Consider the following 16,071-nt stretch of genomic DNA (forward strand, 5'->3'; position numbering starts at 1 on the left):
CTGCCGACACCAAGCGCATACACATTGAGCCTACCACGCAACCTCGTGTAGACGCGCAATATGTTTTTAAGCGTAGATGGCGCGACCGCGCTTCTCCAGCGCACATCGGGTCGGAAGTCCATTCTTTGACGTCAAGCTTTCTGCTGGCTTCCTATTTTCCTTTTTTCTCGAGTAGCCTACTCGTAACAGAAGTACATGCATTTCGTAAAATTCGGTTTCTGCTTTTCATTAAGTTTTAAAGTTGAATATCAAGACCAGTGAAATCCAACTTGATCCAAACCATCCGAATCCAAATCCAAACCCAAACGCGCAACTTGAAATCGCTCTGATAAAGTAGGTTTTTATTGTTACCTGAGCTCTCGCAGTTCAGTTTCAGTCTTCTCTCTTTGGAGTTTAGTGACGTCTGTGGCGTTGTTACTGAACTATTTACTGAATGTGTATACGTTAGTCTAAAATCATTCATTATGTGTTGGTCTAAAGATTAGTTTTATCAAAGTCATTATGTGACTCTAAACTTCTTTTGTTGACAGAACAAGAGGATGATGGCAAATACTTTACTCAAAGGTGAGTGCCAAAACACATTTGTTACATTTACCACTGAGGCACAGCATTCAGTCAAAATTGTGCAAAATTTTGTTCAGTTTTTCATTTTCCCCTCAAAAATTGCTTGTAAATTTCATAAATAATTACACTGAAACGGAATGTAACACTGAATTAAACGTTGTTGTTTTTTTACGTAGAAAAACTAGCTACAGAAATAATAGCCTATTTGTTTTATTTGCGAGTTTAAAAAAAATCTCCAATGTAAATTTGAGCCTTACAAATCTTTTATCGAGATTTGTGCTGTAATGGCGATGAATCCAGCTAAACGGAGAATTCATTTCCTGCTGCTCTAAACCGAAAGTGCTTTTCTATGCCTGGCGAGATTTGCTTGCACAAAGGTCACGTTTTTTAACCCTCCTTGGTTGTTTATTAAATATAATACAGTGTTATTAACACTAAAGAAAAAGTAATAATAAAAGTATGCACTTGGCTGTGGAAGTGATTTTTATTTTTATTTTATTTTTTTCCATCCGGTGAAAAAAGAACAATAACATGATTATCATAAGAAACCAAAATCATGTCACGACAGCGATGGCCAGTAGATGGCTGAAGTGTTTAAATGCTACTACTGTGAAATAATTCTAGAATTTATGCTCAGAAAATATGCATTTTGATATTTATTTAGGCATTATCCATCTATTATTTGTCAAAGATTAGTAAGATTTGTTTTTTAAATCCTTCTAAGTGCGTGTGTGTGTGTGTGTTAGGGTCTTTCCAAATTAATTTCCTATGGTTGGTCAATTTTGACTTCTTTTTAATGACCACTTAAACTCATCAAGTGAAGTTTAGTTTAGTTTAGTTTATTTGTATAGCACATTTAAAAACAACGTGAGTTGGCCAAAGTGCTTTCCATTAAAACAATATTCCAACAGCATAAATATCCACAAATACAGAAAACATTAAACATCACACCAAACCAAATACATTTAAAATGCAACACAACAGTAAAACAAGATGCACTCAACTACTAGCTCAACTATTAGCCTGGGCAAGTAAATGCGCCCTCAATCGTGATTTTAAAAATACTCAATTTAGTACAACATCTAATATCCGGCAGGTTATTCCAGAGGTGGGGTGCAGCAACTGAAAAGACATGATTCCCTTTGGACTTTAGACAAGATTTAGGGATCTTAGTTATGTTTGAGTGAAAGTGATCTTAGTGAAAGTTATGTTTGAGATTACTTCTATAGCCTTGTCGTCTGATAGACCTGGAGAAGATCTAAAATATATTCAGGAGCTAGGCCATGCAGGGCCTTAAAAACAAACATTAAAACCTTAAACTGGACCCTGAAATTAACTGGGAGCCACTGCAGTGAAGCTAGTACTGGGGAAACACTAACTTGCTTCTTGGTCCCAGTCAAAAGCCTAGTTGCTGCATTTTGTAAGAGTTGAAGGCGATTCAACAGAACACAAGGAAGCCCCAGTTACAATGAATTACTATAATCCAACCTTGAAAATATGACCGCCTGTATCACCTGCTTCAAATCATTAACAGACAAAAAGGGTTTAATTTTAGCAATGTGCCTTAAATGAAAGAAGCCAGCCTTCACTACCAAATTTACTTGCTTATCAAATTTAAGCTCTGAATCAAAGATAACTCCCAGATTCCTTGCTTGTTCATGTACATTAGAGGCAAGAGGGCCTAAACAATCAAATATGTGTGTGGGTGACCTACCTAACTGAGCCAAACAGTAGGCATTCTGTTTTATAGTGTTTTAAGTCATGTCACACGTTTTTTAGGCCAAAACATTTTTTGTAACATACAGCAAACATCTCCTCACTATCCGCTCGCTGCCTGTTCCCTGAACACACTGTAAAAAACGCGGTCTCTGTAGACACCACAGGCTCCACAAACAGCAAGAAAAACAAACTGGGCTCACCCGCACCACGAAACACAACAAACAGTGATTCCAGCCAATCACCGACAAGAAGTATTTGAGGGTGGGGTTTGGGGGGTTAGTGCGTGTGCACATGAAGTGGGTGTGGAGGAGAGAGAAGCATGAAGAGGGAAGTTTGAATTATGGCCGACACACGACCAAAGAGATGACGTTCTGATGAACAAATTGCAAAGAAGAGGGACAAGGATAAGGAACGCGCAAAGTCCTGAATTTACATCGGAAAAACCTTCGAAAGGTGGGAGAACTCCGCCGGCAGAACGGCTTACAATCCGACACTCAGTTGCTCTGTTTTTGCAGAACAGGTAAATCCATCTTTCTAAACTGACGGTCATGTTCGCCAAACCAACACAAGGATGTAATTAGTTAGAACTATGCAGTCAGCGTTAACTTTGGTGAATACAACATGTATGTTTCTAGCAGCGATCAATCTCTGTTGTAAATGATCAAGCAAATTCACAGTAGGGCGACAATTTGTGTGAATGATTGTTTTCATCCACTGTTTGTTATGAATTTGAATGTTCATTTATGGGCTATTGACAACTTTGACTAAATTTGTTTACGCCGTTGTTTATGCTCACTGGGAAACACGAAGCTAACGTTATCTTGCTATTATTCCGTCCTTGTATGGGAGCTATAGTTATAACCTCAGATGGCGAAACGATTTTAAGATAATGTTTCTCTTTTTCTGCAATATATAAAACCCTTTATCTAACTTGGCGACATTGATTACACATTGAATGAAGTATCAGTAAAACTTAATTTTGTTTGTACTAGTGCCTACTTTGACTTTCCTTTATGTCGGAAGGGAGGGGAGGAGACGGGAGGAGGGAGGGTCTAGCTAGCCTCCGTTTTGTTTGACAACAATTCGAATGTCAACAAGAAGTAACGACTCCCAGCATCGCTTAGAGCACCTTTAAGTTGTAAAAAATTCTGTACCATCCATAGTTTAGACCAATGGTTTATCAGGACAACACACATGAATATTAAAATCACCCAAAATTAATAAGCTGTCAGAGGTTGGAATCACAGTTGATAAGAACTCTGAAAAATCATGAATAAACTCCTTATTGTATTTAGGAGGTCTATAAATAAGTGCTGAAGGACTGGACTATCAAATCAATCTTAAACAGTTGAACTTCAAAACTTAGATAGGATTCAACTGAAAGCAGTCGGCATTTAAAACAATTTCTAAAAATTATAGCGACCCCACCACCCCTACCAGTTGCCCTGGGAGTACTCAGAAAGTTATAATTAACTAGGGCTGTATCTGAAAGAGGGTCTAATTCATCAAAATTTAGCCATGTCTCAGTCACAAAAACAGTCCAGAAATAAAATCACTAATAAAAAATGTTTTGTTTGCAACAGACCTGGGCTGAGTTTCCCAATAACGTTGTCTCTTAGCGCGCTACGAAGACTCTTAAGGTATAACTTAACTGAAGGTATACCATTTCTAGGTGTGTTCCCCGAACCATACCTTAGGAAGCTGCTTAAGATATACCTTCTTACGTGCGGCGTTACCCGGCGCTGTCCGTGGCGATGCTGCTGAATTGGTTGAAATCGACGGCTCGAGAATCAATTATTCTCTCGTGCAGGGGCTGTTTATGTGAGAAAGCGGTGTTCTTTATAAAAGAAGCACTTCAGAAATAGTTGAAATTGCAATTTATTAAGACTAATGGGATATTATAAAAAATAACCCAAACTATAATAGCCAAGCCTACATATTTTAAAATTGTATCATATATTGCTGCCATAATAACCATTTCAATTATTTACATGCCTTCTTCTCTTTCCCATTTTTGTTCGCTGAGCTGGAGTTGCGATTAAATATTGTTCTTGTAAATACTTTCCAGCATTTCAGTAATAAAAATGTACATCTTAAGTACGGTGCTCGGCAGTGATCAAAAAGGATTTAAACAGTGGATTTTGAATCTCTTTTTGTAAACTCAGAGATGTGGATTCAGACGGCAATTAAATTACCACACGACCTGTTTGTCAAAAAACAGTAGGTACTAATTTGGCCAGGGATTTTTACACAGGTTGGATGAGAAAAAACACTGATATTATGGATTGGACGGCATTCTGGCATCGGTATCGGCGAGTACATCTACCCATGTACCGATCCGATACCATTTTATTAAACAATACCTAGTTATGCACGCTAGCTTTGCTTTACGCTGCAAATCGGAGACCAATTCTTCTTCGCTGCTCTAAACAGTGGTTGCTTGTGGCAACACAGGAAGTTGTGCTGTTGCCATAAGCAAACACTGTTTAGAGCAGCGAAGAAGAAATGAAAATGCAAATGACTTACAGAAGGTATACTTAACAAAGAACGTTTCGGGAAACACGTATTAATGATAAGGTGCAGCTTAAGGTGACTAAACTTAAGAACGACGTAGCGTTAAGAAGGTTTCGGGAAACCCAGCCCAGGTATTTATCAAGACCATCTTTAGAGCATTTTCAGAAGTTAGTGATGTGAAAGACATGTCTGTCAGCAATTTTAAAGACGGAAAAAAATAAGGAGGTTGCCATGGTTTACTCCTCGCCAATGAGGACGATATATCTTATGTCTAGGCACCGATGTCCGTGATATGGGAAAAACCCAATCCAAAAAAGAGTACCATAGGATAGATGAGCCAGATGACGTTGATGACGCCTGTCCCAAGAGACGATCCAAATCGCCACTCTCTGCCGCCAAAGAACCATGATCAGCGAACAGGCACCTTGATTCAAGTAGATAGGATGAAGTGGAACTTCTTAAAGAGCTATCCAAATGACAGCTCAGGGTTATCGTCATACAACCAACAGGCTCCTTTGATGCAAAGAGCAGTCTTTTCAGTTGTACTCAAACACCACCTCGCCTCCCCCGTTTTCTGTAGCATCTTTTTCTTTTATGAAAACCACAGTCCGGCACGCAGCACAATTCCGGAGGTACCCGAACCAAAGGTGAAGAATCAAAATATGTATGTCCAACGTCTTTCCCGATGCAGAGACCCGTAACAATTTCTCCAATGCCAATCAGAAAGTCACGATCAAAGACATATGATAGAGCCATTGTTGTCATAGACAAACACATGAACTGGGCAAACAAACACAAGACGTACACAACAGCGACTAGGCGACGGCTTGCCGAGCACACAGGCACCATCTTGCCACTCGTCCTGGCCTCTGGCACACAAGTGAAGCAAGTTTTTTGTTTGTTCAGATTGCATATTTTTAAAAAAGCCGCCAACTTTTGAACCACACAGATTTTTTATTCTAACAGATCTGTCAAAAATGACCAAACGTTAAAATACTGGTATAGTCATTTTGGTCAAATCAGAATATCAAAATAAAAGACATCATCATTCATTAGCCAAAGCAGGCATTTACATCACATCCAGTGTCTGTAAAGCTTTAGGCTTGTTTTCTCTTATTTTAGAGTATCTTATGCTCATTAGTATTAATGGGCATTTGAACCATGCATTGATCTTGAAGGTGTAATTTTTTTTTTTTTTTCATTTGAAACTTTCTGTTTCTTCCCATGAAAGAAGATTCCCACTACCCAATGAGGATTGTCCTGCTGGGATTTCAGAATGCAGAGAAAAGATTGGCAGGAAACACAATCCTAGACAGACGGGACTTTGAGTCAAAGAGAAGGCTGGAGTGTGTGGTAAGACAGGGACAGGTGAATGGCAGGCTGCTGACTGTGGTTGAAGCTCCAGGCTGGCCGGTTGGACAGACAGACGACAGTATTGAGCTACTCAAACGTGAGATTGTGACCAGCCCAGCTCTGTGCCCTCCAGGTCCACATGCTTTCCTTATAGTCGTACCTGTAAACATCTCATTCACTGAGGCTCACAGGACATCAGTGGCAGAGCATCTTGAGCTGCTCAGTACAAGGGTCTGGTGTTACGCTATGGTGTTATTCATTGATGGAGGACACCTGGGTAACAGACCCATAGAGATGCACATTGAGTGTGAGGGCGGCGCCCTCCAGTGGCTGCTGGAGAAATGCAGCAACAGATATCATGTTCTCAACACCAGTCACACAAGTAACGGCTCTCAGGTCACAGATCTGCTGGACAAGATCAAGAAGATGGTTGCCAGAAATGATGACCACCACTACGACATAGACCTCATCGTCTTAGAAGCAGAGAAGCAGAAAAAAGAGACAACAGAGAGAGCGAGAGAGGGACAAATAGAAGTTCAGAGGAGGAGAGAGAAAATCAGAGGACAGATGGGTAAGTTGACTGATTTGTATTTGTTCATGTCTACAGTCATGCCTATTTGTTAAGATAAAGTCCAGTCAGCTTTATTTCTACAGCGCTTTATACAGTACAGATCATTTCAGAGCAGTTTCACAGTGATAAACAGGAAAACCGAATCAATGAGGCAAACTTCATCAAATATGAGACACATTTAGATTCAGTGGTGAAGCAGCTCTACAGAAGATCAGAGAGTCATTATTCAGATCAGTTCAGTATCTGATAGTCTCAGTACAGTCAGATCAATAATATTAAGAATATTAAATGTCCCCAACTCAGCAAACCCGAGGCAACAGTGGCAAGAACACAAACTCCATCCTTGGGAGAAACCAGGCTCAGTCTAATATTTAAATTCATATATATATATATATATATATAATATTTGTGTGTGTGTATGTATATTGCATGCATATGTGTATGCTGTTGTAAAAACACCATTTGTTACAAAGAAAAGTTAAAATGTGGACTGTTTTGTTTTGTGTGGATGGATATTTGTTAGCTATTGATTTGTGTCTGGACTCAGGGCACAGCCAGAAAGTGTCTGAGCTCAGGCTGGTGCTGATGGAGCATGGAGCACCTGGAAATGGTTCTGCAGGAAACTTCATCCTGGGCAAGAAGAAGTTTGAGTCCAAAAGAAGCGCAGAGTGTGTGAAGAGGCAGGGAGAGGCGGCCGGCAAAAAGATCACTCTGGTCGAAGTCCCAGACTGGTGCAAGAACAGAGAAATCACAGAGAGCTGCCAGTTACTTCAGCAGGAGATCGTCCTCAGCATGTCTCTGTGTCATCCAGGACCCCACGCTATATTACTGATCGTGCGCACAGATGTGGCCTTTAAAGAAGTCGACAGGAGCGTGATAGAGGGACACGTCGATCTTCTCGGAGAGAAAGTCTGGAGTCACATCATTGTGCTGTTCACCTCTGGGAACTACCTAGGGGACATGGCCATAGAGATGCACATAGAGAGTGAGGGCAGCGCCCTCCAGTGGCTGCTGAAGAAATGTGGCAACAGATATCATGTCCTCTACACTGAGAGCCGAGATGCTGGCATTCAAGTCCAAGATCTCCTGGAGAAGGTGGAAGAGATGGTAGCCGAAAACGGCTCCTGCCATTACGAAATGGACAGAGAGATTTTAAAAGATATGGAAGAAAGGAAAATGAAAGCAAACAACAGAGCTCAGCAGAGGAAGCAGAATGTGCAAAAACAGAGAGATTATATGAGGTCTCAAATTGGTAAGTACATTTATGTTCAAAAATACAATCTTTATTGACCCCTCTGGATTAAGTATAATTCCCTAAAAATAAAAAAAATAAACAATAAACTTAAATAGATCTCATGCATTACAATAACGATTGATTTGAATGATTTTATAACTGTATTTAACAATCTTTTTAGAACTGTTAATTTACTGTTAATTTTAGAAACAGTATTGTAAGTATTTTTTAAAAACATTATTCTTTAAAAAGCTATAACAGTATAAGCGCAGCGCTCACAACGTCAAGATCATGGATTTGATTCTCAGAAAACTGGACATTCATGAACTGATAATGTACGCCATCAACGTAGTGTACACTTCTTTGGGTAAAAGCATCTCTTTAACCATGAAATAGGTGGGTCAAAATTGACCCGCAAAAATCATAATTATAATAGAACTTTTGTATGCACATTCCACACTAATTGTTTTGTATGCATGTTCATGACACTAAGTGAGAAAAAGTCACAAAATATCAGGGGGGGGAAATCATAGGTTAACCAGTATTTTTGACAACCCAAAAAACAATGTGGATCAAACAGACCCGAAAATAAGGGTTAGAGTTAGTTATTAATAGACATATCTAGAGACCAGAATGTACTTGATTGTGTGGATTTTGGACTTTGTGCATATAATAATTCATATTAAAAGGCCTTTGGTCATCTATGGTCTTCTAAAACAGATTGTTTTTCATTGACAGGAGACAGAAAGCTGTCAGAACTAAGGCTGGTGCTGATGGGTAAGAGTTTAGCTGGGAAGAGTTCAGCCGGAAACACCATCCTGGGCCGAGAGGCGTTTGAGACAAAGAGTGCCGTTCAGTCTAAGATTAAACGGGGAATGCTGGGCGGCAGAAAACTCACTGTGGTCGAATCGCCGTGCTGGAGTGATTTAAATGTGCAGAATAGTGCAAAAATGTACCATTTGGAATTCATGCACAGTCTATTTTTGTGTCAGCCGGGGCCAAGCGCACTTCTCTTAGTCATCCGTGTTGATACACGATACAGCGAGATGAACAAGCAAGTGTTGGAGGAGCATCTCAAGCTACTCAGCCAGAGAGTGTGGAATCACACTATGGTTCTGTTCACTCATGAAGATTGGCTGGGACAGACGCCCATAGAGATGCACATTGAGAGTGAAGACGGTGCCCTCCAGTGGCTGCTGGAGAAATGTGGCAACAGATATCATGTTCTCAACACCAAAGTCAAGAATGATGACATGCAGGTCATGCAGTTGTTTGAAAAGATTGAAGAAATGGTGGCAGAAAATAAGCACTGCTATTACCAACTAGACCAAAATATCTTAGAGGCCGAAAACGAGCGAACGCGAGCAGAGGAAAGGGCAAAGGAGCGAGAAAGAAAAGCACAGAGACTGAGAGATGAAAACAGAGCAAAGATAGGTGAGTATATTTGTTTTTCCACATGAGCATGTGTACGTCTCTGTGAATGCAGGGGTTAAGGCCCGTTCACACCTGGAACGATAACTATATCAGACAATATTGTTCTGTTTATTATGAGAGCTGCAGTTTTGTCGCCTGTCTCTTTAAATGCTCAAGCTCAAGCTGGATTCTGATTGGCTGTTTGTATTTATCATTCATCAACTGGAAAAAAATAGTTCTGAATGTAATTCCAGTGATATTGTTCCTTTGTGCCGTTATCGATAAAGTTGCGCTGTAGACTGAAATTCTTTTATACAGTTATAATCAGAATTATTCAACCCCCATTACAAATCAGGTTTATTGGCAAAATTTGCAAATGAACAAATTAAACAAAATTAATTGAAATAGCTCAACACAACAAATGTTACAAGTGGTTTCTCCAAATTCAACTGAAAATGCAACTTTTAATAACTTCTGCAGTCTCAAAATTGTTCAACCCCCTGAATATAATCCCTCACAACAGCAGAGATCTGCAGAACAGGTGTTGTCTCACTAATCAAGGGCTTCATTAGTTGCACCAGGTGTGCTTGAGCTAGAACACATGAAATATCTGAACTGGAGAGGTTTGTTGAGTGTCACGTTTGACTGCATCTTGGAAATAATTCAATAGAATTGGAAGAGAAGATACCATTCACAAACAAGGAACAGGACACAAAAAGATAGTGAAGGCACTACGGTTGTAGTGGTATAACGGTACGGCGGGTTATCACAATGTTGAGAGGTATGATTATCATATCGTGAACATTTGCTTATCCACTGTTTTGGAAAGAATATTAAACCAGATCTCACCTGCGCAAATGCAGCTTCTTTCCACTCGACTGCTTAGACTCCACCCATACATGTGTAGCGGAGAAGCTGTCGGAGGCAGAGGCTGCGAACTCTAATCTCTGTCCCCCGCTGAAAAAAAAGTTAAAATCTCCAGTGTGGGAATATTTGGGTATCCGAAAAACGAACGCGGGGTTTTCCTTGAAGATGGATATCCAGTTGTGTCCAAAAATGTGGATGAAGAGTGGCTGCAAAAGGAGGAAATACGTCGAACATGTTCTCCCATATTCACGAACACCATCCCTCCCTGCAGATAAAGTTCCATTTATAACTTTACGCCATACTACTTCCGTGTTGTTGAGGAAATTTACAATATAACGCAGATGTCACATAAAATGCGCGATTTGATGGATGAATATATCAAAAATATAGCTGTGCAATAAATTAAATCGCTATATGAGTGTCTATTAATATACAGCGCAAAAAAACTGCTATATACTGTAAATCTATATTCTGCTTGTTCTGCGTGTCTGTGTGAATGAGCAGCGCCGCTTCGCCTAGTACACACTCAAGTGTGTGTGACACTCATGGTGTTTAAAGTGTCTGCTGTCTCACTTACTATATGAGGACGTGAACACAGGAACATATCCAGAGCTGCTCTCTAATCTCATACCGTTACAACCCTAGAAGACACTAAATGTTCCTCGAGTCACCGTTGAAAGCATAGTTCACAAGTTCAAAGTTAAAGGAACAGTGGTTACAGAAAGGTTCAGAAAAACCCTCCAGTGACTGCAGAAGACCTGCAGCAAGACTTGGTGGCAACAGGCACTGAGGTTTCAGCTTGAACAGTAAGGCTCGTACTGAACGCATGCCAGAACTCCAAGACTACACCACTGACCCAAAAGCACAAGAAAAGTGCTCAAAATCATATAAATAAGCCGCAGAAGTTTGGGGATTCTGTTCTGTGGAGCGATGAAGCAAAACTGGAATTCTTCATTGGAACTTCCAACAGGAAAAGGATCCCAAGCATTTCTCAAATTCCAGCAAGGCTTGTTTGCAGAGGAAGTCCTTGAAGATACAGTGGCAGCACAGTCTCCTGGCTCGAACTCCATGGATAATCTCTGGTGGGATCTGAAGAAGGCGGCTGCAACAGCAAACTCAAGAATATTCCTGAACTGGAGGCCATTGCTCATGAGGAATGGGGTCAGATTCCTCAGAAACAGAAGCTGCTGTCTGCTTACACATCTCTTTTACAGCAGCTCAGAACAGCAAAAGGGTGTTTTACTAAGTGCTAAAGATGCTTAGCATGAAGGGGTTGAATAATTTTGAGGCCTCAGAAGACATTAAAAGTTGCATTTTCAGTTGAATTTGGAGAAACCACTTTTCTAACCTAAGCTAGCCTAACCCTAACATTTGTTGTGTTGAGTTCTCTAATTTTTGTTTGATTTGTTCATTGCAAACAGCTAAAAGTCTGTCCATTCTGCTAATAAACCTGATTTGCAATGGAGGTTGAATAATTGTAATTACAACTGTATTTGCACATCTAATCTAATTCTAATTTTTAAAACTATACCTTTATCGTCACATTTATTATCCTTGTTGTGAACAGGCTTTTATTAGTGCACATACATGCCTGACAGAAGCTTGTAGTTTTTACTGCTCTGCCTGTTTCCCCATAGAGAGGAGATCTGAAATCAGCAGCTTGGGAGCAGAGGCTGTCCAAAGACTGCAAAGATCTGCCTGGTAATCATGTTTACATTGTGAAGATTAATCTTTTCTGATCTGCAATAAAGATGTGCAGTTAATAAGTTAGGTTCTGTGTTTAGGCTGCAGGACGGAATCAAACTGTCTCCTGCGTTCAGTTACCAGTCACTGAAGAGCGATGCTTCAATTCCACTGCCACCTAACTTCAGCTCAGGACTTATTCCTGACCACCACAGGTGCATTACATTTAATATCAGTTATCATTTGTTGGAGCAATTTTGCATTGTATATCTTACATTCAGCTGTATATGAATCATGTGCGGTGGTGTCTGTGACTGTAGTATGAACATTGGCTAATGAGTTATCATGAATGCTTTGACTTACAGTTCGTCATGTGCATCATCCGATTACAGCGATACGTCAGACGGATGGATTCCACACCAATGGTGCAGTAACATCTGCTTTGTTAACACAAAGAGTTTGGATGCATGTTTATTATTGTTATTCCTCAGTGTCTAATGAATCTGAACTCCCGTACATTCACAGAAAATGACTGGGTTGTAAAATATGGTGGATACTAAATATCCGCTCTCAGATCTATGTATTCAAAACATGAATCATTAAATATTTGTCCCCTGACAATTGATAGCTAGACTAGGTGCTGTTCAAGTTTACACCCGAGGGTATATATACCATGTATGATAAATTTAGTGTAACACATGTCTGCCTCTCACCTCTACTTTCGCAGTGAGCATCTGACAGCGGATCCCGTGAGGTATCCCGTGTGCAGTTCCTGGAAGTGTGTGCCGGTCCAGTCCACTTCTGAAGAGGCAATACACACACCCCCGCACTTCAAGTCCCGGGAAGACTCACCACCTCCAAAATTTGCTGCAGATATGGTCTGCACAAACAACACAGATGACATTAAAAGTGGTGAAGTTCAAGCGTGTCAGTCGCAATTCGGGGTATAATCACACATAGAGTGAATTATTTCCTATACATCATGGAGCATGATTGCACAAATGACATGACACATTACATAATTTCCCTACAGTTGGATTGGTTGTTCATAGGCAAACCCTTCTGTTACCAGGTAGAAGCAACTTAGATCAAATCATTAAAAAAATGGAAAAGGTTAGAAGTTCAGTTGTTTACTCAATATGTCATGAGACTATTCTAGACTGTTATAGTTTATATATAGTCTAGCCAGCATTTCAGGATATTCCACTGGTTTCGACACAAACTTCAGAGGACATTTTGTTCAAGTGGTAGAGTGTTCGGTCTAAAGGAGAAGTAAGTTTAGATGTTAGAATTATGATTAGTTTGATAAAGTTTACTATTTTATTCATTAAAAAAATCCATCACATGCCATACACAATTCAAATGATGTAATACGAAATTTCACCATAAATATCCATTTATTAAGTATTTTCTTGTTGTTGTTGTTTTCATTGCTTGATAAAAGTCAAGAAAGGTTATTCTCAATATTCTGGTGCAACTTCACTAATCAAACAAAGTGCATGTTAAATTTCAAAAGTAGTTGTTGAACATAAAGCCTGTGACACTTGTGGAGTAGAGAAATGAAGGAAAATAAAAATCCTGCGTTTCTATGCACTTTGATAAAAGTCGAGCCCAGGGGTGGGAGGGAAAAAAGTATTAGATCTGCTTTGTTTTCATTTATGAACAAATAGATCAGGGATGGGCAACTTCGGTCCTGGAGGGCCACTGTCCTACAGAGTTTAGCTCCAACCTTGAAAAAATCACCTGCCTGTAATTTTCTAGTAATCCTGAGGACCTTGATTAGCTTGTTCAGGTGTGTTTGATTAGGGTTGAAGCTAAACTCTGTAGGACAGTGGCCCTCCAGGACCGAAGTTGCCCATCCCTGAAATAGATGTACTTGTTCAAGAACAATCTTCAATTCGATCTGGGACACATGTAAAAGAATAAAAGATCATCTGTCATTAACAGTCAAATGTTTTCATAAAAAGTTTAGCTTAAATTTGTAACAGCAGTGAGAGATATACAAAGCATTTGTTTCCTTATGCAAACACGAACAGCAGATGGGTGAATCCCACTGAATGTCTAAATAATTTTATATTGTTATGATTATATTACAATATAATATAGTATATTATAGTATATTATTATGATTTCACAAGGCTTTCAGTGCTCACGTTATATAATTATACATGTTGGTTGGTTATGATTAATGGTTCAATCTAACGTCAGTAAAATCAGATCAAAAGCATGCACATCCAGCAATATGTTGCTCAAATTGGGTGTTCGACAAGAAAATTTATAAAAAAGGGGGAAAAAAGGTTGGCACACCAAGGCTTCAAAAATGTGAAAATTTAATAGTAGACTCACACACAGTTGGTAACGTTTCGAGCACATAGGCTCTTCGTCAGACAATTAACCCATTTAATCCCAAATTTTTCCCAGACACAAAAATATCCAAATCATGTGTCATTAGTATCCCTTTGAAACAATCAATCATAATTTTTTTAAATATTCATGGAAAAGTGTGTGAAAAAGTGTGTTTTATGATCGGTCACAATTGTGACCGGTGGGATTCTGTGTTGTATCAACCATTGGACAGACTGGATATAGGTCTATTTGACCTATGCAGTGTGTGTGTGTGTGTGTGTGTGTGTGTGTGTGTGTGTGTGTGTGTGTGTGTGTGTGTAAAATTAGGTAGAAAGTTAGGTAGCAGCAGAAAGTAAGGTAGAACAGTTAGCCTATGTGTATTAGTCATAGACTGTAAAAAAATAGGTATTGGTGTAGATACAATGGGTTATCCCACCGGTCATTATTGTTGCCGTTGACATGTTTGTGAGTTCTATGACCACATTAAGAAAAGTTGAGTAATTGCAAATGCATATATCAATACTATGATGTGTACCAAAAATCTATGTCCTATCTTTATGTTAACATACTTTACCACCCTTTTCTTTGGGAGCTTTCTTGCTGCCATCCTCTTCTCTTGGCGCAAACAGGAAGTAAACAGCTCTGGTCATGTGACAATTTACAGTAAACATGCGACACTGCACATATTTAATTGAGACCCTTAATTATTTCAATATCTGCTGGAAATGCATTGATAGATCATTCAGTAACATTTTTATAGCTTTTTATACTTTTTATAATACTCTTAGATCGACTACAAAATTATACTGGTGTTCAAGGACAAGCATTAAGCTGGTTTAGATCATACTTATCTGACCGCTACCATTTTGTCTATTTTTTATTTTATTTTTTTTACATTTATACAGCGCTTTTAACAATGTAGATTGTCTCAAAGCAGCTTTACAGAGATAAATGTATATTTTAACGTAAGATTGTTTTGGCTTTATAGCGGTTCTTTAATAAAGTTATTTTACAGCTAAAGTTAGTTTTGATTGATTCGCTTCCGTCGCAACGATCATTTGTTTTTAAATTAGGGCCGCTAAGACGACACCATTCTCTCTACATAGACTTTAAACGCGAACCTGTGAGAAACGCTGATGGCGTTCACATGCGCATTAAGAACTGGTTCTATAGTTATGTGCGTTGATGTGTGCAGGTTTGGAATTCCCTAAAAACCAAGCCTAAACAAAGTACTGGTGTTTCCTTACAGTTTTGATTCAGAATTTTATTTTATCACTTCGGGGTAGATGCGCAAATTGAGTTTTCCCGACGAGGCTTTATCTGTAGAGTGGTAACGGGATCCTTCATAGGGAGAGACTAGTTGGCACTTCAGCACTGCGTTGTCATCGGGTCCAGGCGAAGCTCCTAGTCAGATCTGGATACGGCCTGGATCCGGCAGGCTGCGGGAAAACCTCGGGATAAACAAAGACACTAAAATTAGCGTAGACGCCATTCTTCTCATGATGTAACGAGTACATCAGGATTTATGGGAAGTGTTCCCGGTTCCGGCTGACCTAATCTATGCAGCCTAATATTGAATTATAGAAGTCTATAATGTATTATGTGAATGCTATGTCAAAGAGATGTGTCTTTAGTCTAGCTTTGAACTGACAGAGTGTGTTTGCTTCCCGGACAATGGTAGGAAGACTGTTCCAGAGTTTTGGTGCTAAATAGGAGAAGGATCTACCGCCAGCAGTCGATTTAGATATTCCAGGTATTATTAACTGGCCGGAGTTTTGAGATCGCAATAGACGTGAAGGACTATAAT

At 39.5% G+C, this 16,071-nt stretch overlaps 1 protein-coding gene across 4 annotated transcripts; it reads left to right on the plus strand.

Moving 5' to 3' along the window:
* Positions 1–55: 55 nt before the first annotated feature.
* On the plus strand, positions 56–13,324 carry LOC311070518 (uncharacterized protein). 4 transcript variants are annotated; one of them, XM_084094427.1, is made up of 9 exons: positions 56–333; positions 531–564; positions 6,032–6,721; positions 7,245–7,973; positions 8,694–9,389; positions 11,873–11,936; positions 12,020–12,133; positions 12,284–12,343; positions 12,646–13,324. In XM_084094427.1, exons 2-9 carry the CDS (start codon positions 540–542, stop codon positions 12,866–12,868), a joined length of 2,601 nt encoding a protein of 866 aa, XP_083950553.1. In that variant the 5' UTR covers positions 56–333; positions 531–539; the 3' UTR covers positions 12,869–13,324. The 4 variants fall into 4 exon arrangements, with proteins under 4 accessions (XP_083950553.1, XP_083950552.1, XP_083950554.1 ...); XM_084094426.1 differs by having other exon boundaries at positions 101–333; positions 6,029–6,721; XM_084094428.1 differs by having other exon boundaries at positions 101–333; positions 6,029–6,721; positions 7,269–7,973.
* Positions 13,325–16,071: the final 2,747 nt, after the last annotated feature.

The sequence above is a fragment of the Abramis brama genome (genome assembly GCF_963993115.1).
Source record: "Abramis brama genome assembly, chromosome: 20".
NCBI classification, from domain to species: Eukaryota; Metazoa; Chordata; class Actinopteri; order Cypriniformes; family Leuciscidae; genus Abramis; species Abramis brama.